This window comes from Oryzias latipes, chromosome 14 (genome assembly GCF_053564925.1).
Source record: "Oryzias latipes strain Hd-rR chromosome 14, Olatipes_Hd-rR_3.1".
NCBI lineage: Eukaryota > Metazoa > Chordata > Actinopteri > Beloniformes > Adrianichthyidae > Oryzias > Oryzias latipes.
Genome location: NC_136250.1, coordinates 13,148,037 through 13,175,325, shown reverse-complemented (window position 1 = coordinate 13,175,325; position 27,289 = coordinate 13,148,037). Strand labels below are relative to the sequence as shown.

Genomic DNA, 27,289 nt, shown 5'->3' with positions numbered 1-27,289 from the left:
ATCGTAGAAGTGCTGCTGCTTTCACTGAAACGAGCAGATCCAAAAAGAAGATTTCTGACTTCCGAATTGAAGCAAGTTTGATTGATATTTGCTAAGGTTAGCTCAATTCACAGTGTAACCACTAGGTGGCTTGACAAACAAACAACTACGTTTCTATTTAAACCCTAATAATGCAGTGTATTTTTACAATGTCTATAATTTGGTTCCAAAACTGACTTTAGTCTAAAATCAAAAATATCTCCAAATGCCAAATGCAGTGAGGCAAAATTGTGTTGTCACCGATTTTGCAAGTCCAGATATAAAAGATGAGAGGGCTGTCTGTCATTGATACACTTCAATTGGAAGAGACACAGTGTAAAAAAAAAGATTTCAGGAATTATTTGTATGATGGTGCAGAAAATAGGAATTCAATCCCTCACAAATCTGTTACTTCTCCTTCAAGAAGCTCTTCTATCCTCCACTTGTTACCTGCATACATGTCACCTGTTTGAACTGGTTATCTGTATGAAAGACACCTGTCCACACCCTTGAACAGTCAGACTGCAGCCTCTGCACCAAGACCTAAGAGCTGTCGAAGGACACCAGAGACAAGAATGTACCCCTGAACAAGACTGGAATGAATGATATCTACATTAAGCAAACAGTTTCTTCAGAAGAGATCAACTGTTCAAGCACTTATTAGAAAATGGAAGAAATACAAGATCACTAATAATCTTCCTCCATCTGGAGCTCAACGGAAGATCCCTCTTAAAGGAAACTGCCCAGAACTACACTAATACGTTTTGGAGTCGAATCAGACTTTTTATTATAGTGGTCGTTGAGAATTTCAACACCTTTTAAATATGGCTCCATTGTTTGTTATCATCACCAAATTTGCATCAAATCTTGAAAATGAAAGTGAAGGATTACTAAAAATAGAAGTGGTTCTTCTGGAGCTTCTTGTGTAAAACCCAAACAATGGCGTTGATATTGTATACAAAACAGAGTCTGCAAGCAGACTTACTGAGCAAACTGATTTACTAAAGCAACATTCTCTATTTGTCAAAAAACAGAAGAAATCATTAAAGGTAGAAAAGAAAACACTGCCCAAAAAAAGGAAAAACACATGTTTTGACGATGCTTCTCCAACAGGTTTCACTGTTGCAGCTGCTTTAAGCAGAGGCTGTTTTAAAACAGAGGCAGAGGGAGACCCAATCACCAAAAAAGGTCTCGAGATTGAGGCCAGAGTGGAGCAGGCTCCACAGATGGAAGCACTGGAGAGGTAGGAGGGGGGCAGATAGCGGGTAGAAAGGGGAAGAAAAGAGATCATTAACTGCAAAAGGGGGATGTAAAGGAGAACTTCATGTTTGCGGAACAGACAAATAAAAGGACGCGGTAAGTGAAGTGGGCACTCACTGACTGTGTTTGCTGCTATGAGGCCTGCTGGGGTGGCACGGGGCATGTGAGGACACAGAGGGAGGACAGAAACTGGTTTTGGACTCTTGCAAACAATGGACCACCGGTTTTAGCTAAAACAAACAGAAGAGACGCACAGTCCTGGCATCATGTCCTTAAACCCTGATGTTGGTTCATCTGACCTGGTGGAGAGTTCCCAGATCTCAGGACCTGCGGGACTCCAGACACTATTGGACCTGCTCATTGGTGTCTATCAGGAGTTCCACTCATCACCATTCTCAAGGGAGAATTATGTTTCTGGTTTTCTGCAGTGGGGTGAGTATTTTTCCTTTTTCCCACATATTTATACTTTCCCCCCCAAAAAAAATGAAATATAACACCTAATACAGGATTTGAGTATTTTTATGGATCAATTTTACTCTAAAAAACCTTTTCTGTCATGAATCCTATTACACACATTCACATACCAAATAAAATGTTTTAAAATGCTTTGCTTTTATGTAAAATGCACCTAAAGTCACTTAATTTTTCCAACAAATTTGCAAAGGTACATAATGACTATTCTTTTCAATGCAACTTATAATAAAATCAGAAATGGTTACACTTCCTTGCATGATAAATGGGCAAGAATTTAGTCCAGATTGTGTCCACCTGATCACCTGCTTTACAGCTTTAAATTGTCAGGAAATGGAGGAGATGGTGGCAGAAACTTTAACATTTAAAAGATCAACATGACAAAACCTACAGAGAAACAAAACCGGTAACAAAGGAGAGAACCTAACAAGGAAGAACTGAAAAACAAACACTTAAATAGACTGAGGAGTAATTAGCAGAAATGAACACAGATGTGGATGATCATCAACCTTAACCAGTGTGATTTATGGGGAACATGATCAAACACTAAACTGCAGATTCCTCATAGAACCAGCATCCCTGCTGCTTTAGTCACTGCAGTTGCTGTTTGTGTTGACTTGAGTTTACCCCACTGTTTGGGATGCTGATGGGTTTTTTCTCTGTTTTTTTAAACGTCAGTAGGATTGTTTGTTGTGAATAAACACAACATTTCCTATTTGACAAGTGTCTCTGTTTCACATCTAAAACAAACCCCAATTTAGGTTTTAAATAACGTTTTCAAAAAAAATATCAAAATTATTATTTAAAGACAAATTAAACTATTTATGCCTTTATTCTTTTCAATTTTAATGGATTTAGTTTGATTATAGGATTATGTGATATCAGACATGCCACAGATTGTCAGATATAATCCCGTCTTTTGCAGTTATATCACACATTATGTGATATAACTGCTGACAGTTGATGCCTATAAAAGTAGCTCTATGCCCCCATAAAAAAAAGTATACACATATTTTTGTTTTTGTTGAAGATGTACATATAATGCCTGCATTTATGTTCATCCTTAACAAACATTTGGTTTGACCTGTGTAATACAGTGGGGAAACACAGACACATTTGCTGCATTTCTGTTTTGTCTAAAAATGAATCAGGTTTATCTTTTACCGTATAGTTGAAAGGAAAATTGTAACACTGCATAAACACAGATGCCACACAGGGTGTCATTAAGGAATTCTTGTGTCCACTTAGACCAGTGTTTTTCAACCTTTTTTGAGCCACGGCACACTTTAACCTTGACAAAAATCCCGCGGCACACCAGCATCCAAAAAAATAGATAAATAAAAAAAAAGAAAAAGCTCAGTCTGTATTGATCTACAGCCGCTCTGCAATCTCACATGCATTTTTGTGATAATTGTTACAGAAAACGCTGGAAGCTGCAGCTGTTTTTTCTAAAAGATGTATTAAAAATTAAGTCAAAAGATTCAAAAACTATTTGATGTGTGTTCGTTGTTTTAAGACGTTAAGAGGAGAGACTCATTGTGCGCTAAGACAGTCACTTTACTGCATCATGGGAGATGTAGTGCCCTTAATCCGCCGACCGCAGAAAGACCAGCGTCTTTGAGCTTCATGGTTTTGTTCACTTGTTCCTGTCTGATACCAGATTCTGTGGAAAGCTACACCGCTAAAGACGAGCTTTAGCTGGTATTTTTGTTAGAACAGAGAGACGTTTTTGCGCTAAATCGAAACAAGGAAGTGAATACTTTAACTACTTCTGATTGGTCAGACTGATGACATGTGATTAAGCCTTCAAGAATGATTGGTGGAGACAGTTAAAGGGCCGGGACTTTTTCTCACACAGTTATAGCTGCAGCCAAATCGCGGTATCCCGTTATTCTTATTAAAATGTTTTTAATATAATCATATAAACACAAAGAAAAAATAATTTTATGATTTTTCATATTCTTAACTTCTCATTGTTTTATCAGGGCCTGTTTGGATGAACAAAGAGCTGATTTCCTGGAGATGGTAATTGCTTTTAGATCAGTTAATGAGGGCAATTTTCAACGGCACACTTGACCATCTCCCACGGCACACTAGTGTGCCGCGGCACACTGGTTGAAAAACACTGACTTAGACCACTCCCAGATCAAAGAAAACAAAAACTTTTTCTTTTTACAAAGAAGAAAATAAACTGCATTCAATGCTCTCTCATATCTAAAATGAATCTGCCATTTGTCTGAATAAAAGCAAACTTCCTGATAAGGCCATTACAGTGTTCCCTCGCTGTATCTCAGTTCACCAATGATGGTTTTGCTGTTTAGCTGATTTTCATTTAAGTACAATTTTGTATGTTTTCTTTTTCTTTAAAAGTGCACGGTGTTCTGCATCCTGATTGGCTGTTGACTTCATCATTCAATCTCCTCCATGCTGTCTCCTGTATGGAATGTGTTCCACATCTTACATAAGACTTCAAACCCAAGCAGATCTTTGTTTTCATTCTATAAAACAGGACTTATTTTTCTGCGAAGCTTTGAACTTCGAAAGGTTAAACCCCCAAAAAAAGAGTAAAAATATAACCTTAAATAATTTCTAATCATATTTATCGGATCACGCTTTTCATGAATTATTTTTAGAGTGTAACCCCTGCAATAAATGAGGGAATACTGTACTTTCCAAAAGCAGCACAGCAGATACTTTTAGGAATTTCATCAGATAAAAGCTGAGACAACCATGTTCTAAATCCGCTAAATTTAGGGTCACAGGGTTGCTGGAGCCTATCCCAGCTACTGTTGGACAAAGGCAGGGTACACCCTGGACAGGTCAGCTGGGACAAACAAAGCTTGCAATACCGTGGAATGTTTGGCTCACCAAAGTAAAGGATTTCCTGACATCAGAAGTCTTGAACTTTATCCCAACGAAAAAGTACAGTTCAAAATAAACCTATTTTAGGAGGTTTAAGTTATATTAGCAAGTAACCAAATTTGAAGTTTTGCCTTTAAACCCTGAAAATCATACATATGTAACAACATATTGGCATATTTACCTCAAAAACATAACAGGTATTGCTCTGAGTATAGGCTCTGGTTGCACCACATGCTTATGTGAACAGTTTGTGCATCTGAAAGTGACAGAAAAACAACTGAGGTCATAAAAAAGCAGCAGTTCTACTGTTATTTGAACTACAGAGTAATATAACCCCGACCTCCTGAAATCAGAGGTATATTACACAGATGAGGCAATAAACTTGCCCCAGACTTCATAAAGTCTTTAAATGTAGAATCAGTAGTCATAATAATACTCTAAACACAAACACTGCATTTCTTAAAATTATAATTCGTCATTTCTTCTGTTTACCCTCATTCATGTGAAAAGTATGCATTACTGGCTTGTGTGACTAAGGGAGGTATTCTGTGTGTCATGCAAGCAGATGGTTGTAAAAATAGCACAATTCTAAATTTAACGGCTGCGTTTCCGTGGATTGTTGTATACAGTTTCAACCTGAACATCTTCACTGGTGATGAAGCAGATTACTGGTAGCTGTTGAAGATATAGAACAAGACTTTTAAAGTCAAACCGTGAACATGAATTAGATGAACTGGTCATCTCTGATGTCATCTGTGGGATTCTGAACAATAAAAAGAAAATTTGCAGTGGTGCCACCATGCTTAGTTCACTACACCCACCTTTTCTATAGTTGCATTCATACTGGACACATTTAGTTAGCTTAGAGTGAACCAGAGGTCGTCATCCCCGGTAATCCGGAACAAACATTCAGTCCGAATGGACCCAGGTTCGGGGAACAGGAACCGCTCTCTGACCCATATTTGAAGTGGTCTCGGTTTGTTTCCAGTCGGACTGGGCTTAGGTTCGCTCTGAGATTTCTCAGTCTGTGGAGCCTCCATGCTTGGAGCAAAACAATGGAACCAAACCCATCAGGCTTGTTTAAAAAATTATTAAAGTGACACACATTGCTTCTCACACTGTTCTCCCGATACTCTATATGTCAACAGTTATCAGCGGACCTTCTAAATGGTCGTCTCCTCAGTAACCGCCTTGAAACATGCATCTGTCGTATCAAAGCAGCAAGTAAAAAGTGTTGTACCTGACGTTGATACAGACGTTCAAAATTGGTCTGCGAAGTATAAAGATTGAATAAGTGAACTATCCTAACAAGGGCCGGAGAGCGTGGGTTTTCTTCCGGTCGTTGCTTTGCTTCGCCCAAATTAATTCCTGGACAATGACTGAACAGGTCTTTAGTTACGTGCTTTTGTTTACAAGCTGTAGTTTTAAACTGAAATTTCCGGTAGACAGCAGTCTGAATACAGATCAAATGCAATGTTCAGCAACTCGATGTTAACTCGACCAAATCAACAGACACTGTCCGGATCAACACTTTTTCAGTCTGAATATACCCTATGTTTCAAAAATGGGCAGATTTTAATGTAGAGTTGGACTTTACAGTTATGTTAAAGTTTCTTCTGAGACCAGCTTCTAGAGGTCCTTTAAGAAATTATAACATTTGGCATTTGAGTACATTCAGGCACAGAAAACCAGGGTTTTTTCAAAAGTCTTGTACCTTAAAGTCCCAAACCGATCATCTTTAAATCTATTGTAAAAGCGTTCCAAGTGGTCTTTATAGTTATGCCATTTTTAGGCAAAATCCAAACAACTTGGGTTGTTTTCTAGGACTTGGTTTTTGCAAAGTGGCAGCAGTTCATTAGAAATCTGCATCTGGGTTTTTGGCAGAGCTGTTGGCCCCGAGTAAGCCCACATCTATTTCACATTGTCCATCTGTTTACACTCGCTTCCACTACACTCTTCCACAGATTCCAGCTCAGATGGGAAAACAAAGAGATACATGGATCTATTTGTCTGCAGGTGGATGCATCAGAATGAAGCGGAGCGGGAAGCTTGTGGCTTGTCCAATATAGCCCCCATGTCACTGCTACAAGCTTTTTCCAAAGAGCGTTTTTTTTCTGATCCTGACTCACGATATGAATCAAGAAATACTCAGAAATGCTATTTTAAACGTAATTTTCTTAATGAATGTCCCCCTTCATGAGAAAATGCAACAAGAACATGTTAAAAACACGATGTTCATCTGAGTCTGTCTTTAAAGATGATCACAAAGAGCCTGTTGTGAGTGTATCCTTAATTTCATGGTAGTTCACTCAACAGCAGTCAATATCAGCAATGTTTCTGTTGTTCACTTTTTGGCATATCCTTTGGCACCACAGTGCCACATTAGTTGGCACCACAGTGAATCAGCTTTCACTGATTTAAACAGGTGTTTTGGTGGAGATTTTTTTGCCCTTTGTGACACAACTCTGTATTTTATCTGGGCTGGGGACTGGCACAGGGTTGCCCAGACTTGGGCTCCATTGTGGCTACATTGTTAGGCAGTAAAGTAAAGGGTCTTGTCCAAGGACCCACATCAGATGAAGCTCGTTGCATCCTTGGAATCAAACCCCGATTTCCCATGTGCCAATCCTGCACTTAACCAACTGAGCTATCCAGCCGATAGCCTTTATAGTCCCAAAAACATTTGGGAAGTAAACGGCTCTCAATTCATAATGTACTAAGTAAATAATCAAGTAAAATCTTGAATATACGTAGAGTTTTTTTTTTAAGAACAACATTTATAAGAAGATTATTTTATTGCGGCATTAAAGCATTTATTTGGGTGGTAAACAATCCATAAATGCTGCTGTAACAGTGAACTGAAATGAGTTGCACTAAATTCTGTCCTGGTAGGTTGCATGTAGAATTCCCTCCATGCTTGTCTGTGTCTGGACTGCTTGGAGGTCTGGTCAGTCCTTACATGGTTCAGCTAGCAGGAGAAGTCAGTAAGAAGTACTGAGGAGGAGTAAATATTTAGAGGAACTCCTAACAAATAAATCCCGCTTTTCATTTCTTCTATAGCACAGCCTCAAAACTGACTGTTTACAGCAAATATCAAGAGTAATGGCAAGTTTTCTGTTAGAGCACATTTACAAGACACAAAAAAAGGGAGTTTTTTTTACCATCCTTCACAAACAAACAATCCCTATTGCAGTTGGCGAAAAAACTAAGATATCAGCTATTCATCATGTTTTACGTATTTATATCTATTAGTATAAGTGCTGTCACGGCTTTGGAGAGAAAATATCAAAGGAAAAAAACTGCAAATTAGCATATTTAACTAGCATTTTTGCACTAACTCTTAGTAGAAAACAAAAAATGTATCAATGTCACTTAAAAACATTTTTTTCTCATAAATTTCATTTCATTTCATTTCAAAGTTTTCCGCAAAACTCTCAAAAACTACAAACTTTTCTGACTTACTTATGTCTCTACTTTAATTGTTTTTTAAATTAAACTTTATCTAATTTTAATGTATTTGTTAAATAATTTTAACAGCATGGACTCATTTAATTTAAAATGATCAAATATAAAAACAGCCCCTGAAAGTGGCAACAAGCAGTAAACTCTCAGCCAACTCTTGTAGCATTTTTCCTTTGTCCACATTATTCCATCAGAGCTATCATACAACCAAGGTTTACATTTTTTTTTGCTCTTTTTCATTTTACAGTGTGGCATCCAATCACCAAACAATCATTTTAATGGATACAAAAAAGGTAGATACTATTAAATGCATCGTTTTCCTCTACCGTTTGGTCTGATATTAGTGGTCTGAGCGGCTGGAAGCCTCAGTCACATTACTGCTTTGTTGGTTCGTCGTATTGTTCCAAGTATAACTTGCATGCTAGCATCTGCAGTGTTGCTAATGCTGAGTTTAACTGTACAACAGCTGCAAGAGGGGAAAAACAACGTCAGCAACAGCCGCTGAATTTGTCAGCAAGACAGCTGTCCTCTGTTGCTGAAAAGAGATTAAACAGTAAAAGGTAGACATGACTCAGCAGTTTTGATCTACTCTCCCTTTACCTTAACACATCTTTTGTATTTAATTTCAAGTTTGTTGTGAGGCTTTTTTTTTTAAAGTTATATAACACTTAGATAATTTTCATATTCTTGGATTTTTTTATTTTCCTCTGTCAGTAATTCGTTCCTTTCACATTTAGTCATGCCAAATGTTAATATACAAAGAAATTATCCACTATGTGTTTTTGAATCTTTTTTTTTTATAATTCAAATTCCGTCTTTATTCTAAATGCCAGAAGAAGGTAAAAAATACGTGAAATGTGCATTCATGAACACAAGAAATTACCAACTATATAATTTTTAGATATTTTGATGGAACTATATTAAATGCTTCATGGTGGCTAATTACACATAACAATGTGCAAATAGAGCAGATGAAGGCGGCACAGTGAAGGAGTGGTTAGCACCCTCGTTTCACGGTGAGGGTTTAAATCCTCTCTTGGATTTTTTTGTGTGGAGTTTGCATGCTATCTTCATGTATGTGTGGGTTATTTCAGGCATCCTTGTTTCCTCCCACAGTCCAAAACAGGCTTCTTAGGTTAACTGATGACTCATAAGCTTCGTACAAACTGGGCATTTGACGCACATTCAAGAACACGCTCTTTGCTCATGGTGTTCACACTTAATGGGCAGGGAGGGGCTTCTTCCACTATTTTTTCTACTGTTGACCAGCGCATGTCCGCCACCTAAAGTTTAAAAATTCTTGGTGCAAAATGTCAAAACAGTCCAAATCTTACGATTTGGCCACAAAACAGAAATGGTTTGATCCATGGCTTTAGCATCCTTCCAATCATGGATATGGATTAGCATCACATCAGGAGAGTGGACTTGGTTTGCCTTTATTTAAAAAAAGGACTCAAACGTCATCAGGCTCATCATCATATCTGAGTTTACAAGATAAACTAGATACACTCTGAGATTGGAAATCCAAATCCCTTATTGGTCAAGATTCAACTTGTATAGCGCGTTCAATGGCCACACGTTTTGTATGTGGAGTCTGAAAACAGCCGTAAGAACTTCCTATGCTTGAACAAGGGAAAGCCTGAATCGTGTAAACATGCGTTTCCATAGACGTTTTATTGGAAGTGGACACTTGAATGGGCATTGCCAGGGGCGGAGTGTATGTAGCATCAGTTGTCCCTATGGGAGTGTGTGTGTGTTGTGACCCTGCGATGGACTGGGCAAACCATCCAGCTTGGACCCCAGCTTCGCCCAACAGTGCCCGGGATTGGCTCCAGCAACCCTGGGACCCCATAGGTGATTTAGCAGGTTTAGACGATAATGAATGGAGGAAATGAGAAGAGGCAAAGACAAGCAAAGTGTCCAATTTAAGTTATTGGCCTTTTACCAACAATCCAGTATCCTGCATCAGCTTCTTGGCTTATTAGTCAGTCAGTTCCAATCAATGACTGAAGATGCAGAATATATTACAGGTCTGAGGTGAATAATGAAAACCCTTTTCATATAAGATGTGATAAACTCTGAGACACACAGACGACTGAACTGGCTGTTTTTACAGGGTGCGATAAAACATTTCTTGCCTACCGGTTCTTAAAACTGTTCAAACTGAATAAGACGTAACCTTCATGTGTACTTGTACACTTTGGCTTATTAAATGCCCTGGCTCTCTTCCAAGCTGTTGTCAGCAACATTCCCCAGATTTACGGCTTTGTTATCTTGCCTTCATGGAAGTCTGACCTGTTAAAGTCCGACTCCAACAGTTCTTAGCAAAAATCAAAAAGCCTGTGTTGTTTTTAAGACATATTTTCTGCAGCACAAGAGCTAATTAGAAATTCGCCCATGGGTTGTGGGCAGCAGGACTGTTGGCACAGACGTAGCTCTACGTTGATATCCCAGCATTCCTGTGTTTACGTAGACTCTCTCCCACTAGCTCACGGCTCCTCACAACCCCAAGCTTACATTAGTGTCGCAAAATATCGCGGAGCAATATCAGAGCTATCTAGCTATGTAGTTTTGAGCCAGACAAGGAAAATAAAGATTTTAATGGTATATTTCTCTGCAAGTGGAGGATCTAGAATAGAAGGGGAGCAGGGAGACTCTGGTCTGCCCATGGCAGTTGCTGCATCACAAACCTGAGCTTTTTTTATCTGCTCCTGCTCTTGATCCACAATTTGAATAAGAAAAACACAGAAATGGAATTTTTATCCTAAATTCTTTAATATATGTTGTCCGTCATGGGAAAATTGCTAGAACATATTAAAAACACAATTTTCAGTGGAGTGGGTCTTTGAAAATAAATAAGCTTATAACACATTTTGGTCTTCTCCCTATGTGGTTTAAACTGACAATTATTCTGAAAAGCTCAAACTTTGGTAACACTTCATATTAAGATTCCTTAACAAGCTCTGTTAACACATTAACAAGCATTATAAATGAATAATAGGGTGTTATTAAGACATTTATTAGTACAATAAGTCTTATAAGGTTTATTAAATTACTTAGTTAATACATTTACAAGCATTATTATTAGGATGTTTTAAAAATGGTATTGATGCATTTACTGATATTATAGGTGCCTAACAAATTTGTCAGTGTTAATAAGCTTAATAAGATTTATTAACAACCTTTGTTAACAAATTAAGAAGTATTATTATTGTTTGGGGTTCTAGTAAGATATTTATTAGCATTATAGATGTCTTGCAAATACCTGAAAGTGTTAATAAGATTTATTAACATCTAAAGTCAGACCATTGTCTTCTAAATCCATATTACTAAACTGCTTATAAGCTTTACAAATGTATTAATTAACTTTGTTAATAGTTTATTAATTGTTTTGCAGCACCTCAACTAAAGTGAGGACGGTTTTTACCACAAAAAACCTCAAAGCATAAAGATTGTAAAAAGAACTTTATAACATTTAAACAGACTAAACATACACAAATTGTTCTGTAAAAGATATATAATAATTTAATTCAGACAAAAAAAATTAAAAACATATATACTGGTGTTGGATGACTAGCATCATAGCTAATAATAAGGATAAAGTATTAGCATCTATCCTGAGTGAAACATTCATTGCAAATCCCATCACCAGGAGACAATTCTCTGCATTCAATGCCAACTGCATTCAACCACTGTTGCCTTGCTTTAAAGTCCACTAAAAAGTTGCACAATCCAGTAATTTTTGAAGACCGAAGACATTAAACCTACAGGAGCCATGCTAAAGCTAACACGCTAACCTGCCCATCTCTGATTCTGAAAGGAATCAAAGATGGGCAGGTTAACCAATGTCACCATTGGCTAATGAATCTGTCAATCAAACTCATCAGCAACACAGGTGACGAAAAAAGCCCCGCCCATCTTTGATTCTGTACCGGTCTGTCCAATGAGTTATATCACTAGAGGAGACATCACGTGGTTCCTCATGGGAGGGGAGCACCGCCATCTTGGTGAGGTCAAGTTACTGCTGCAGTGCATGCATTTGAACACATTTTTTGCAAAATGCCAGTTCATTGTGCGGGTTTCAACTGCCAAAATCAGATAAATGAGTCCAATAAGGAGGTAGGTGTATCATTTCACAGGTAAGTATTTTAATTTTTTTTCTTTTAAGGCTGCAGGGGCTTTATTAAAAGAACACATGTTGACATGCATGATGCTGCAGGGCTATTATCAACATGCTGCATGATGTCTAAAAGTCGGAAAAAGTGGGCCTTTTCTATCAAAAGAGTTAACCCAGATGGATCACTGTGGTTACCAAATAGCAACACAGTCTGGCTGTTCAAAACATTTGTGGAAACAGATTTTGATGAGAGGCCAGACTGGTTTTTTTTCGGGTAAATCTGATGTTCACTTTTGGACTTCTTTTGATTATTATTATTATTATTATTATTATTATTATTATTAGTAGTAGTAGTAGTAGTAGTAGTAGTAGTAGTAGTAGTAGTAGTAGTAGTAGTAGTAGTAGTAGTAGTAGTAGTATTATTAGTAGTATTATTAGTATTAAAATAATAATCATAAAAATAATAATAATATCATTATTTTTATTCTTATTTACTGACTTATTCTTTATTTATTGTTATTTATTGTTTGTATTGACTTACTAATGATTTATTATTATTATTATTATTATTATTATTATTATTATTGACTTATTGTTGGGTTTTTCTAAATAATTTAAATTACATGTCAAAGAGGTCTAAAACTTCTAAATGTTTAGAAATTAATTTTAAAAATTCTTTCTAATAATTGTTTTATTCGTAAGAAGTCCTGCAACAATTTCATTGAAATTTGAGCTTTTAAGGCTGACTGTTTCTCTTCTTTAACAACAACAAATGATGTATATATATATCTATGTATATTTTATATACATAAAATATAATATATTTATTTATATGTATAAATATATTTAAATCTAAAAATATATACAGTTTATAAAAGCTACTTAGACACCACTAAAATCAATAGAAATCAATGTCATGTGGGCGTCGTCGACTTCACCAAGATGGCGTTGCGCTCCGCCACCGTAGGGCAGGCTTCTAAAGCGGGCGTGTCTCCTCTAGTGATATAACTCATTGGGTCGGTCTTTAGCGTGTTAGCTTTAGCATGGCTCCTGTAGGTTTTTTTTTTTTTTTTTTTTTGCATATACTGTTTGCAGATATTTAAATTGTTTTTCACTGTTCTAATCTTCCTCATTTTTCTAGTCACTGTGCTGCTTTTTCCTTTTTCCTATATGTATGTCAATCAGTGCTGTATGCGATGGAGATGTCAATTTCCATGCGGGAACCTCCCAAATGGATAAATAAAGTTGTCTGTCTATCTATCTATCTATCTATCTATCTATCTATCTATCTATCTATCTATCTATCTATCTATCTATCTATCTATCTATCTATCTATCTATCTATCTATCTATCTATCTATCTATCTATCTATCTATCTATCTATCTATCTATCTATCTATCTATCTATCTATCTATCTATCTATCTATCTATCTATCTATCTATCTATCTATCTATCTATCTATCTATTAATGTCTTCGGTCTTCAAAAATTACTGGCTTGTGCAACTTTCTTGTGGACTTTGAACAGTGGTTGAATGCAGTTGGCATTAAATGCAGAGAATTGTCTGCTGGTGATGGGATTTGCAATGAATGTTTCACTCAGGATAGATGCTAATACTTTATCCTTATAGCTATGATGCTAGAGTCATCCAACACCAGTCTATATGTTTTTTAAAAAAAAATATTTGTCTGAATTAAATTATTATATATCTTTCACAGAAAGATTTGTGTATGTTTAGTCTGTTTAAATGTCATAAAGTTCTTTTTACAATCTTTATGCTTTGTGGTTTTTTGTGGTAAAAACCGTCCTCACTTTAGTTGAGGTGCTGCAAAACAATTAATAAACTATTAACAAAGTTAATTAATACATTTGTAAAGCTTATAAGCAGTTTAGTAATATGGATTTAGAAGACAATGGTCTGACTTTAGATGTTAATAAATCTTATTAACACTTTCAGGTATTTGCAAGACATTTATAATGCTAATAAATATCTTACTAGCATCTGACACATTAATAAAGCCTAATAATTTGTTACGTTAGTTAAAAAAACTTATTAAGCTTATGAACACTTAGGCTTGTGTCAGGCGTCTATAATGCTAATAAATGTCTTACTAGAACCCCAAACAATAATAATACTTCTTAATTTGTTAACAAAGGTTGTTAATAAATCTTATTAAGCTTATTAACACTGACACATTTGTTAGGCACCTATAATATCAGTAAGTGCATCATTAGCATCTTGAAAACATCCTAATAATAATGCTTGTAAATGTGTTAACTAAGTAATTTAATAAACCTTATAAGACTTATTGTACTAATAAATGTCTTACTAACACCCTATAAATTCATTTATAATGCTTGTTAATGTGTTAACAAAGCTTGTTAAGAATCTTAATATAAAGTGTTACCCAAACTTTTAATTTAGCCTATTTTGTCTAAAGCTGTAAGTTCCCTTCTCTCAGTAAATCCCGTTTAAAGTTCCCACCTCACCATCCCTCATTGCATATCAAACCAAACTTAATGACAGAGCCTATTTTAAACAGCCAGTGTGCAGGTGTTTATGTTGGACTCAAGAGCTTTTTCTCCATGTGTAAATGTACTTAAGTGTTTCAGTAACTGCGCCTACCTTTGTTAGCATCCATGGTACCCACTGGAATCCCATGTTTTACTCTTTAAATAAAGCAGAATTGTAGGACCGGAAAAGAAAAGGTCCATAATGGGAAAGTATCTATGGTTCTGTCTGAGACATATTATTTTTTACTTCTCATTGTTATTAAGTAGCTTTTCTCCACAAAGGTACATTAATGGTTTTAATTAAGTAATTCTCTACAATAAATGCCCCCCTCAGAAAATAATTATGACAGCTGTGGAGGGTGAAGGGACTTCATCTGTGTGTAATAGAATAAAATGAAAAATCAAGACATGAGAGAGGTGAAAAAGTATGTAAAGGTACGATTCTATTTAGGTGTCTTTACAGACTTCCACCTTTAATCTAATTAAAGCATCAATCATTGACTGTATAGGAGAAGTGGACTGAGTGTTCCACAAAGGAAGCTCAAAGAAGCCAAAATCCCACAGACTTCAGAGAAATAGACAGCTGTTTCTCAGTTATTGCATGTGTCATGTTTGCTCTACTACCTTCTCTGACAGATTCTTGCTAATCCTAATTCTTTTCCAGGATATTTTTAAGTTATTCAAGTTAAAAACAGACCAATCAGATGCCTCAAAACAAGAATGTGGCACCCAGGGGTCCACATGACAAACATTTGAAACGTTTGATTGACAGCTTTTCCTGAGCCCACTATCAAGTGACAGGGGTGTGGACTTCCAACAAGCTCATTATTGAGACTGGTTACCATAGAAACGCTGACTCGGACTGATTTGGCCCAATTACTGCTAACTGATATCGTCTGGCTCCAACATGAATTTAGGGGGGAAAAATGAATTCATTTTATTGGAGCTGGAAATAAGCCGTTTTCTACGGCTGACATCACTCTCACTCAGTCCAGCTCTCATATCTAGTCAATGGCTTCAACCTCTTTTCTTTTCTCTGACTTTCTTGACATGTACCTCCTGTATTATAGCTCCATGTGTCTCTCTGCTCTCGCTCACTCACAGCTGAACCTCTTGTGAGGGGGGTTAGGAGGATGAGCCTTAAAAGAGAGGACTTCCACATCCTGAAGGTGATTGGTCGAGGCACTTTCAGTGAAGTAAGTGAAGCTCATTTTTAGGAAACCATGCTTTGGGGTGGGGGGTTTATACATCACCAAACTGCTATGTTTTCATCTACTGTGTAAATCTCACTTATTACTCAAGTTCTTATTGTTACTAGTGAAAATTCCATTTATTTCCAGAGATTTCCTTATTTTTTGGAGAACATGTGATAGATTCAGATCCAAAAGTGAACCCCTTCTAAAACAAGCCTAAAGAAACACATGGTTTGTGTGATTCAAGGTTTAAACAGTGTTACATTAGGAAAAAGCCTCCACTAATCTCACATTGTTTTTGTAAGTTCCGCCATTTGTGTTTTATGTTCAGCTTCCTGTCGTTTGTTGTCTTCTTCTTTCCTACTTCTGTTTTCTGGTTGGTCATTTTGCTCACCTTGATGCCTTTCACTCCTTACCTTCGTGTTTGTGTCCTTCACGCAAACATTCAAATGGTTGCCATGGCGCTCACAGCCGTCTGTGATAAATATCTTCCATTACCGGTTGAGTACTTTTGGTGATCTGCCTCTTTTTCTGACAGGTTGGTTGTGATGATACACCCTTGTAATTTTAGAAGTAAGGAGCTTTGCTCTGTAAAAAAAAAAAGTAAAAAGCTCCAAGTGATGTTTAGAGTCACGGTAAATCTGTGTTTCTATACTAAACAGACCTTTAAAACTGTGTTCTCGTCAATTAGGACAGATTTTAGGAGCTCTTTCCTAAAGATTTTGCTGAATGCATCTCGATTTATCTTTACAGAGACAAAGAAATTAGGATCTATAGACCAAATTATAAGATAAGCATTTGGCTGCACCAGATTTTTATTCAAGAGATTTACCAGCTCAATCAAAGTGCTTCTTAGTTGTAGATGTTTGCTTTCATTCCTTCATCTGTGGTTACTTTTTGGACGTTGAAGCATCACTCCCAACATCTTTTGATCTTTTTTGAAAGCGTTCCCAGTGGTCTTAAGATTACTGTTTTCCCGATTTTTAGCTGAAAATCAAAAAACCTGTGTGGTTTTCTAGGACGTTTAGTTTCTGCAGAGCGGCAGGAGCTCATTAGAAATTCACCTCTGAGTTGTGGGCGGGACTGTTGGCACAGAGCAACCCCACCCCCCCTTCCCATACCTATAACTGAGCTGTTTACACGCACCCCTCTAGCTGACAGCCCCTCGCAACCCCAACATAGCATGACCAGTGAAACAAAAATGGACAGCAATATTAGTTATCCAGGGAAAAGATGTTTTGTTGAAATTAGAAATGTTAAGTAAAGTTTTATTTTTAACCATATAAAATAGGATTTTTATGTTAGTTGATATAAAATAAGCAATGTTTTTTTCTTCTTTATCCAACCAGATCAAACATATTTCTTTAAGTTTGAAAAGTTTTTTACCTCCTTTTCTTAGTTTGGTTCATGTCTGTTTTTATGTTTTCATCTGAATATTAATTTTACTTTGGTCAGAATTTCGCTAACTGAGAACTAGTAGATATTAATAAAAACAATTTAGGAAAACAGAAGTTGTGTTCTCAAATGGAGAAGACATTTCAATGTTCATTGCTCAAAACAGCTTCCTCTGATGACAGCAAACTCTGACATTTATGTTTGCGTTAGTCTTTATCAGTAAGATTTAAATGATTGGTTTTGTTTGTGTTTGTTGCTTTGTGGCAGGACTTTTTACAGTTTTTGTAGTATTTTGTTTTCTGATAAACTTGTATTTCTTTGAACAGGTTGCTGTAGCGAGGATGCAAAGGACAAATCAAGTGTACGCTCTGAAGATTATGAATAAATGGAACTTATTGAGACGAGGGGAGGTATTATTGTAACATAAATCACTGCTAACGTAGAAAATATTTTTAGAAACAATAAAAATGAGAATTATGTTATGAAATTTATAGAAAAACTACAGTTGTTTCCATTTTGTACCTTTCCAGTCACCTGTCTTTGAACTCAAATTTTTTCCAGTTGTCTTTGTTTGTTGTACACAGACAGCATGCTACCAGGAGGAACGGGAGGTTCTGCTGAGGGGCGACAAACGTTGGATCACAGAACTGCACTACGCTTTCCAAGACGATAACTATTTGGTAATGTCACAATGTTTGCATCATGTCCATAAATTCTTCCATTTTTTATGTTTTTCTCACCTATTCTCAAACCTCTCAATCAGTATTTGGCCATGGATTATTATCCAGGCGGAGACCTCCTCACTCTGCTCAGTAAATTTGGAGATCGGATACCTGAAGCCATGGCTCAGTTCTACCTGGCTCAGATGGTTCTGGCTGTTGATTCTGTGCACAGGTTGGGTTATGTACACAGGTACATGAATTTGCTAAATTATGTAATTAAATGTCGTTGTTACCTCAATCTCCACGATAACAAAAACTTCCCTTTTGTTCAAACAGAGATATCAAACCTGACAACATTTTACTGGCAGCTAACGGACATATTAGACTGGGAGACTTTGGCTCCTGTCTGAGGCTCCAAGAGGATGGAATGGTAAGGGCGTTTTGTGGTTAACCTTTGTGCTATCCTAGGCACTTTACCATTGGGAGTTGGGTCATCTAGACCCACTAGACAGTGCTCTGAACCTTTTTTCTTAAATGATTTGTGATCTTCACTGGTGTCCATGGATTCCATGAAATCTTTCCACCTTTATCCACCTTTGTCATGGTAGGGAGAACATGTCAATGGAAGGGTGGGGTCATCTAAGATAGCACAAGGGTTAAAAACAGACATTTTTTAAAACATAACTACTTGACAACTATCTATGCAAATTTGCATCAAACCACTTCAGCTCCAAACTTAACTTAACTTAACCCATAAGAACCCATGGTGACATCAGAAGAGCAGAAAAAAACATCATGAATGTGTTCTGTGGGCCGCATGGTCTCCACATGACACATCATTTTCCTTTAAGGAAAAATTGGTTTGGGTTCATGGGTTAACTTAGCTTTTACAGAAAACCAAATCATAAGGATTTTTTTTTAATTCAGGCATCAAGGCATTAAGTACAGATACATTTATACATGATAATGTCCAAAAATGATGACAAACTAAATACTATTGATTTGTTTCAACAGATACACTCATCCGTAGCTGTTGGGACTCCTGACTATTTGTCTCCAGAGATCTTAAGGACGGTGCAAAGAGGCGAAGGCTATGGTCTGGAATGTGACTGGTGGGCTCTAGGCATCAGCGCTTATGAAATGCTGCTGGGGATAACACCATTTTATTCAGAGTCCATCTCTGAAACCTATGCCAAGATTATCAACTTTCAGGTACATAAACTGAGAGATTACATTATTGTAAGCTATGATAATGGAAAATATGTGAACCTTTCAGAGGAAGTAGAGCAGAGAAAACCTAGATGAAGGAGGAAGTACTGAGGCAGTCACATTGTCATGGTGTCAATACAGGCTCTCCTGTTAAATAAACATGACAGATTCATTTCCTGTATTTCAGGAATATTTTGAGTTTCCACCTTCCAATGGCACCGTTTCAGAGAAGGCTTGCTCCCTGATCTCTGGATTGATCTGCGAGAGGGAGACCCGTCTGGGCCGAAAAGGCTCCAGTGACTTCAAGAGTCACCTGTTTTTCCACGGTGTGGACTGGGACTCCCTGCATGACCGTCCTGCTCCCTTCCTGCCTGAAGTCTCCAATCCAACCGACACTTCCAACTTTGACCTTGTAGAAGAATGCCTTTCTGACATGGTAGCAACCTAAAGGCTGTGACACACACAGCCACCATGTACATTTTGCACATTTTCCATTTTCATGTAATTCATAAGTAATTTATAAATGTTTCTTGCGTTCGTCGATGTCCTTCAGGTTGTTTCGGCCGACGGGTCTTTTCGGTTTTGAGTTGTTTGGGCGGATGACAATTACACCATTTATGCATATTTTATGTTGTATCTATCACATAAATCGTACACAATGGCGCGTGCATACACAAATTTGTGGCTTTCCTCAACCGTTTGACGTATGTCTAACGGACTTTTCATGCATGTACCACCAATGTTTAACTTTTACATCACATATACAGCCCACATATCACGTTAGAATTATGTAAAGTCCCACCATCTGTTAATACATTTTTGAAGCGATCACAGTGGCCTTATTCTGCCTGTTTTTAGGCAACGTATTTAAAAACCTGTCGTCTTCTAGCACATCGTTTTTGCAGAGAAGCAGGAGTCCTGGGTGGGACTGAATAAATACTCTGAAATGCAATTTTCAGCTTAATTTTCTTTATATATGCCCTCCATGATCAGACAAATGCCACAAGAACATGTTAAAAATGCCAAAAACACATTTTTCATCGGAGTGTGTCTTCAATTAGCCCTCTATTTGACAATATTCTGATTTTTGTTGTGCATCAAAATGATAGCGGATCCCAAAAACAACACAAATGCTTAAAAGAACTTCAAAAAGTAACTTAACAGATACAGCGCATTGTAGTTGAGTAAGAATATCATTATTATTACATACCAAAAAAATTATGAAAAGTTTTTCAATCTTAATCTGTTTTCAGGAGTTCAGAGTAAAGTTACTTAACTAAACGCAACTCTCTAATACTGACTGATACTAATACCCACCTTTGGTAATTCATCTTTACTCAGGAAACGCTGTCTGATGTTATGAACACAGCCCCAATAGGAGTACACCTGGCTTTCATTGGATACTCCTACAACACCATCAGGTCAAATGACTCTTCAAGGCATGGGTAGATCATTTCCAGATATTGTCATTTCTAATTATGATTTTTTTTTTATAGCCAAGCAGAGACCCGAGACTCTGGACAAGACATCATGATGCAGACTGACCAAATGCACAGGAACTGTGAGAAACAGTTTACACTGGAGAAAACGGTGAGTCTTTACCGTTTGGTGAAGGGTGAACATGTGGGACTTTACATAATGATGGAGGCCTGTGTGTTCTCCTCTGAGTTCATGATCTGATGTGAATTTAGAGTCAGGTGGGACACAATCTACCTGACAACTCGTCTATGCTAACGGAGCTTCCACCTACGGTGGAGCAAAGCTGCACCACAGACATCTCTGAGGAGGAGAAGGAGGTGAACCAAGTGTCAGAACTTAATGAACGCCTGCAGAGGTATCCGCAATCCTAATTCAATATTTGAATTTTTCATTTAAAAGTACAACAAATTAATAATGAAAAAAATTACGTCAAAATGTATGGAAGAAGATTAGAGCCATGGAGAAATAAATAAAGGCCAAAGAGAATTATGAGATTTTTTTCTCAGAATTTTGATTTTAATCTCAGAATTCTGACTTAAATCTCTGAATTCTGAGTCAGAAATCTTTTTCGCTTTTTAATTATTTTTTTTTTAATCCGTGGCTCTAATCCTCTTCCACAAAAATAAGGTTCATAATCCAAGAAAACCTGAACTTCCAATAGAAAAGTAAAGTTTGCATCACTTTACTTAGCTGAAGACGAGATCTTTCTTTTCCCAACAGAGAGTTAAATGAAGTAAAGAGAAGATGCCTCGATTTGGAAAAAGAGACAGCAAGTTTGAAAGAGGAGAAACTCATCTGGAGGGCTGAGAAGGGTACAATCAAATCAAAAATGATGAAAATCAACCAAATATGAGGAAAAAAAGAAATGTTTACTTTTTGATTTGACATTTGCTTTAACTATTTGCTTTTGTATTTTTGTATCTCACATTTTTTGTATTTTAGACCTGCAGACAATTAACAAGAATATTTTAGTTAGTTCGTTAGTTCGGTCAATCGTTCAGTTGTTCGTTTCCAGTGGGATTGACAACAGTTTTTAAATAGTAAATGTATAAAATATTTAATTTAGCTAAAAATATTTTTTGGAGTCTTTGAGGAACATTCATGGACAGAAAGAAATGATTGAAAATCATTTAGCTGCTACATATCTCATGAAAATCTAAGTTAGATTAGAAAACAATCTTAATTTCTGTTTTTACAGTAAAAAGGGAATAAAAAAAATAAAATTAAGTTCCATGGTCTAAGAAAGCCAAATCTGATCATCACATCCAGGAAGATGATATAGTTTTTAATGAAGAACTGGTAATTGGACATTTTTGGGGAGTTTTAGTTTTTTTGCCTCGTTTTTAGAAAAATCTTAGGGCAAAACTAATAATCCCTGTAGGTCTAGAGTCCTCACAGTCTCAATCATGTTCTGATAATTACTGCAACTTTAAGCTTTACTCAGCTGCATGAGGCCTTAGTCACATCTGCCCTTACAGGTGAATACGGCAAAATATGGGCAAACCTGTAAGAAGCACACAGGTGGTGCGTACAAAACATCAAGGTTGCAGACTGTTCAGTCAACCGGTACAGGGAAAATGATCATGCACGTTTTTTTTTTCTACGCGCATGCTACGGGCGAAAGATCGTAAGTAAGGGCGAAGCAGATATGTCGTACAGATTTTTCATTCCCCCCAGATTCTCAAGTCAAGGACTAACCCAATGGTGCCGTTCATTTGACATTCAGAATTTGACATGATTAGTGTTTGCGTCTTACTGGCACTTAGGTATCACGTGCACACCCAGTGCATGCAACATTTGTGTTCGGTCAGGAAGGACCAAAGACTCGCACCTTGCTAACAACTATAGAGTGACATAAGGGCACGGTACGACAGCATCGCCTTCACGTCACAAGTGTCACAATTAGGAACAGGCAGGCGACTGGATCCAAATGCAGCAGGTTTATTAGCTCAGCTAAAAGTCCACAAAGCTAAATCAGGGTCAGGCAGGCATAAGACCATCCGAGGAGAGACAGGGTAGTCAGAGTCCAGGTGAGAGTCGGGGCAGGCATCAGGCAAACAGAGTCAGACACAGGAGACAGAGGATTAGGGCCAAATATAACTAGCTTGGTAAGGAAGGCAGTGACACAAACTATACTTCTCATTGAGTGAGGCTCAGTGCAGAGCTTAAGTATGCTGTTGTTGATTGAATGAGAGTCAGATGCTGCGGCATGCAGGAAGTGTGCGCTGGGGTGGCTGGGAGCGGTAGTGTTGCTAGAACTATGTGGACGGCTCCCCCCGATGATCATAGGGGAAGACAGAGTTCTAACTTCTGACAATAAGTGTGTGTAACTTATGTTAGCCTTGAGAATACTTTACACTACACCTACCACACATGCAACAATCCTTGAGGTGGCCGGATGAGCCTCAAGGGAACTGCAAGACACACCTGCTTTTCTTTAAGATGCAGCAGCCCCTGTCAACGACACAAAACGGGCATGGACAACCAAAAAAACCTGCAGTCCCCATACAGGGTTCACCCATTCGGCTACATGTAACTAAGGCAGTCAGTTAAAAGTCCAGATCATAACTTTTTACAGTCAAATCTTTCACAAACGACAGTTTGTGAGGAAAATGAAGTTCCATAAGCGTGTCCTCCAGTCGACCCCACTGACTCACAAACTCAGCTCCCTCTGGTAATATTGGAAGTAGAGCAGTAAATCACTGCATCTCTCTGAAAATGGTCCTGGTATGCATGAACTTTAGTGTTCATCATTGATGTCATAAGTATTTTAAACCCCTCTGATGCTCTAGAATAAATATCAAGCTTCTGTTGTCTCAGAAGTAAAGACATCGTCTTCTGTATTATCGTCTCTCCACAGTCTGTCCCTCTTTTCACACAGTCCACCATCATCTTCATCATCACAGACATTTTTTCCGTTTGTGTGTTTTTGCTTCCAATTAACCAGAAGTGCTCCCTGCTGATGCTCCTCTCTTTTTACCGATCGTAGAGCTGTGTTTCTGCCAAGCATCTCTTGCTCTGTCTTCCCGCTGTCTGGATGCATCGGAGGATGTAAGCTCACTTCTAAACCACTTTTTTTTTCTGTCTAACACAACATGTAAACGGAATGTGCACCTGTCCCACTTTTAAAGGGCTCTGTAGAATGTTTGCAGTTGCTGTGTTTGGTGTCAAGGCTAGATTCGCTGCTGTTTTTGAGGACATTCAACATTGCAACTCATCTTGAACATCATACAATGCTCTAACCTGAATGTGTTGCAGACGGAGAGGTCACCCCCAGTCTGTCAGTACCCCCTGGTGACTCACATCCACCGACATCTGGTTCTGTTCCACAGGGTAGGAACCCCCAACTCAACTGAGTGTATTGACATCTAACAAATCACTTTGTTTTGAGAACATTCTAGATAGATAAATGGAGGTGTATTATAAAAATCTGTCTTAATGGGCATTTTTTAGGGAAAAATCTTTTGTTTTTGAATAAATCGCAGTTTTTAAAACAACATTTTGTGTTTTTAATAGGGGAAAAAACTGCTGCAGTGTTATTTAAGTAAAATAAAACAAATAGTGGATGCTCCTTCCATCTGAACAAATAAAAGTCAGATGCCTGAGAAAAATGGACAAATGAAAAACAAACTCATATGTTACATACAGGATTGAAATGCTTTATATTCAAAGTGAAGGTTATCTTTCAGCCTCCCAAATTCCAGAAAAGCAGGTTGTATTTTTACTTCTGAAAACACATTTTGCCACGTAAATAAAACGTAAACAGGTTTACGTTTTATTTATTTAGATTTGGTACATTTTCCCATTTTCCACATTTTGAAAACTCCTCCCACCATTAAGCCACGTTCACACTGGGTATGTGACGAACACGCACAGTCTTGAATGAGCTTTCAGCACATGGTGTTAATACTAAACCGTCGCTACCCGAAACCTACGCATATCTGCCACCTATGGAGGTTTGGTGCAAAATATGGAAGTGGTGCAGATCTCAAGAATCTACTTCCAGCCTTTTTCTTTCACAGTTCTATCCCGATTGATAAAAGACTTGGTGTCATAGAATTTTATCAATTTTTTTCAAATACTTGGCACTTCTGTGAAATGGAAGGGACGCCATCCGTACATCACTACCAAATCTAGTCCATGATTGGTCAAAGTTCAACCTGGTCCAATGGCTGTGCATTTTGTACGATAAGCCTGAAAACGGTTGTGGATGATTATGTAGCTACACGAACGAAGAACGCAACAGTTTTGCATTTACGCACATTTACACAGACTATTCATTGGAAGTGTTGCCAACATGTGTTGCCAAGGGCAGTGTGAACATTGTCCTAGATTTGACATTCTTAAACCTTTTCTGAATATTTTGAGAACACATTCATTCACTTGACAACTGCAAAAATGGAAAATTTACAAAATAATACTGTTGAAAAGCTTTTTAATATATTTACTATTTGAGAAAAGGGATACACTTTCTGATAAAGAGACAAAAAATCATGTCCAAAGAGTCAGCTTTTTTTTTAAATCAAATGTTTGTTCTTCACCAGCCATTGATTAAACTAATTTAAACTCTGGTGCAGAGCAGTAAACGCAAAGGTTGATCCTGCAGCAAACGTGTGAACAGATGGAGGATTCAGCTGCAATTTCGGATGTTTTTTGCATTCAGACAATTGACAAATAAAAATCTTTTATTTCCTCTTTTCATTTTTCCAGAGAAAAAAGTCTGACTTTTTTCTTATTTTTGGGAAAACACATGTTCCTCTTAAGTTCAATTATTTTAATAAACAGCAATAGAAGAAGGCCCTGTGGTCAATAACAGCATTTCTATGTGGAGTTAATTCAAAAGTTACTGATTTTACCCAAAACCAAAACAAACACATGACAGAGGTTAATTTAACATTTTTGCATGGTCAATACCAGGATGGATTGATGGTTGGACAGCGAAACCCCTCAGTAGTCTATCTTTTTCTGAAATTCTAGCAAATCTTCTTTAACCATCCTCACTCATAACGTCCATTAAACACATTTGATCAACTTTATAAGTTTTTGATTTTTAAATCTCACTTTTTTTTCTCCTGCAGGTTCGTCTGCCACAGATGAGAAGTGAATCCTATTTGCTGGTATGTGCTGAAGGGGGAGATTTCCAAGTTTGGTAGAGACAAACTTTCAAGAAGATCAACAGACTGAACCCCGACTGTGCTGCATCACAACTGTTGCACCTCCTTAATGGAACAAATGACTGAGCCCCCGCTCCACCCATGTCAGACCTCTGTATGCTGCTACTAATGAGATGAAGTGAAGACGTAGCAAGAAAACCGTTTTTTGGGAAGTCCCAGCTCTGGGAGATCTTTAATGAAGAATCTGGGAACCTTAAAGATGAAAAGTTCCAACTGTTAGGTGAAAGAGTTGCCCATCAGGACTTCACTTTGCCTGGTTATCAAAAACACACCTATATGCAGATGATATTCTAATATATTTTAAATTAAAAAAGAAAAAAAGTCAGCAGTTTTACTGTTTGATATAAGACATTTCTGAAGGATTATTAAGTGACATGGGGAAAGACCATGCATCTTAGACCATATTGGTGTATATAGTGATGATAAATAGTTTTTTTCCTCAGAATCAGGCATCCATACCTATGAGTGGTTTTTACATTTGAAGCACACGCATGGGCTTGTTTGCTGTGCCTTCAGTAGTATTCAGAATGTGTCAAATACTACAATATGTGTTTTTTTAACTAAATGTATTTTTTATATTAAATTAATGTGTTATAAATAAAAGTAATCTGAGTAATGGTAAATGGCGTATACTTGTATAGCGCCTTTCTTCCTACAAGGACAAAGCGCTTTACAGTCACATACCCATTCACCCAGTCACAGACCCATTCATACACTGGTGCTGGCTCCGCTGCCAAACGCAAGGTAGGGTTCAGTGTCTTGCCCAAGGACACTTCGACTCATGGCGGGAACCGAACCTGCAACCTTATGATCATGGGACGCCCGCCCTACCGCTGCACCACTGTTTGATATAAAACATTCTAGAGGATTATTAAGTGACATGGGGAAAGACCATGCATCTTAGACCATATTAATGGGGCTGTACTTTTCAATTCTTGACCTTTCTCACCAAAATTCAAGGACCGTTTATTCTCATTTATTTTCTTTTTAACATATTGCTGTCTTTTTATTTTTTCGCTGTACTTTTGTACATAAGAAAAACAGTAAAAATACAATCCATTGGATTGTGTTATTAGTATCATAATACGCCTCCCCCTGGAAATGCTCACTGGTATTGAATTTTGCTACACTTTTTGCGGGGTGAATTTGAAAACTAAAATGCAATCCCCTCTTTGCATTTTCGCTTTGATGATGTCACAGAATGAGCGATGTTAAAGAAGAAAATGAAAAAGCATTTTAAAGGAGTGACATTTAATTTTATTTTTGAGTCATTTGGTGCAGTTACATTTTGAAAATGAAAACGCATTTCTGTTAATCCATTTTAATTGTCAATTTAGACATTTCTAAATGATTTTTGCTACACATTTACTAGAGAACCTTTTGAAAATGAAATGTCGAATACCTTTTTTTTATCATTTTGATTAAGTGACCGGATGTTGAAGAAGAAAAAGAAAAAGCGGTTTGGAGTCAA

General features: G+C 37.3%; 1 protein-coding gene across 6 annotated transcripts; it reads left to right on the top strand.

Moving 5' to 3' along the window:
• The first annotated feature begins 1,223 nt into the window (after positions 1–1,223).
• dmpk (DM1 protein kinase) lies at positions 1,224–26,441 on the top strand. Of its 6 annotated transcripts, XM_020708829.2 has the most exons (16): positions 1,585–1,710; positions 8,321–8,366; positions 15,811–15,902; positions 17,621–17,704; positions 17,879–17,974; positions 18,058–18,206; positions 18,293–18,386; positions 18,971–19,168; positions 19,353–19,601; positions 20,507–20,586; positions 20,662–20,755; positions 20,857–20,999; positions 21,365–21,456; positions 23,592–23,695; positions 23,903–23,977; positions 25,723–26,441. In XM_020708829.2, the coding sequence occupies exons 1-16, from the start codon at positions 1,687–1,689 to the stop codon at positions 25,795–25,797; spliced, it is 1,695 nt and encodes a 564-aa protein (XP_020564488.1). In that variant the 5' UTR covers positions 1,585–1,686; the 3' UTR covers positions 25,798–26,441. The 6 variants fall into 6 exon arrangements, with proteins under 6 accessions (XP_011481666.1, XP_020564487.1, XP_011481667.1 ...); XM_011483364.4 differs by lacking the exon at positions 8,321–8,366 and having other exon boundaries at positions 1,224–1,710; positions 23,634–23,695; XM_020708828.3 differs by lacking the exon at positions 8,321–8,366 and having other exon boundaries at positions 1,224–1,710.
• The last annotated feature ends 848 nt before the right edge of the window (positions 26,442–27,289 follow it).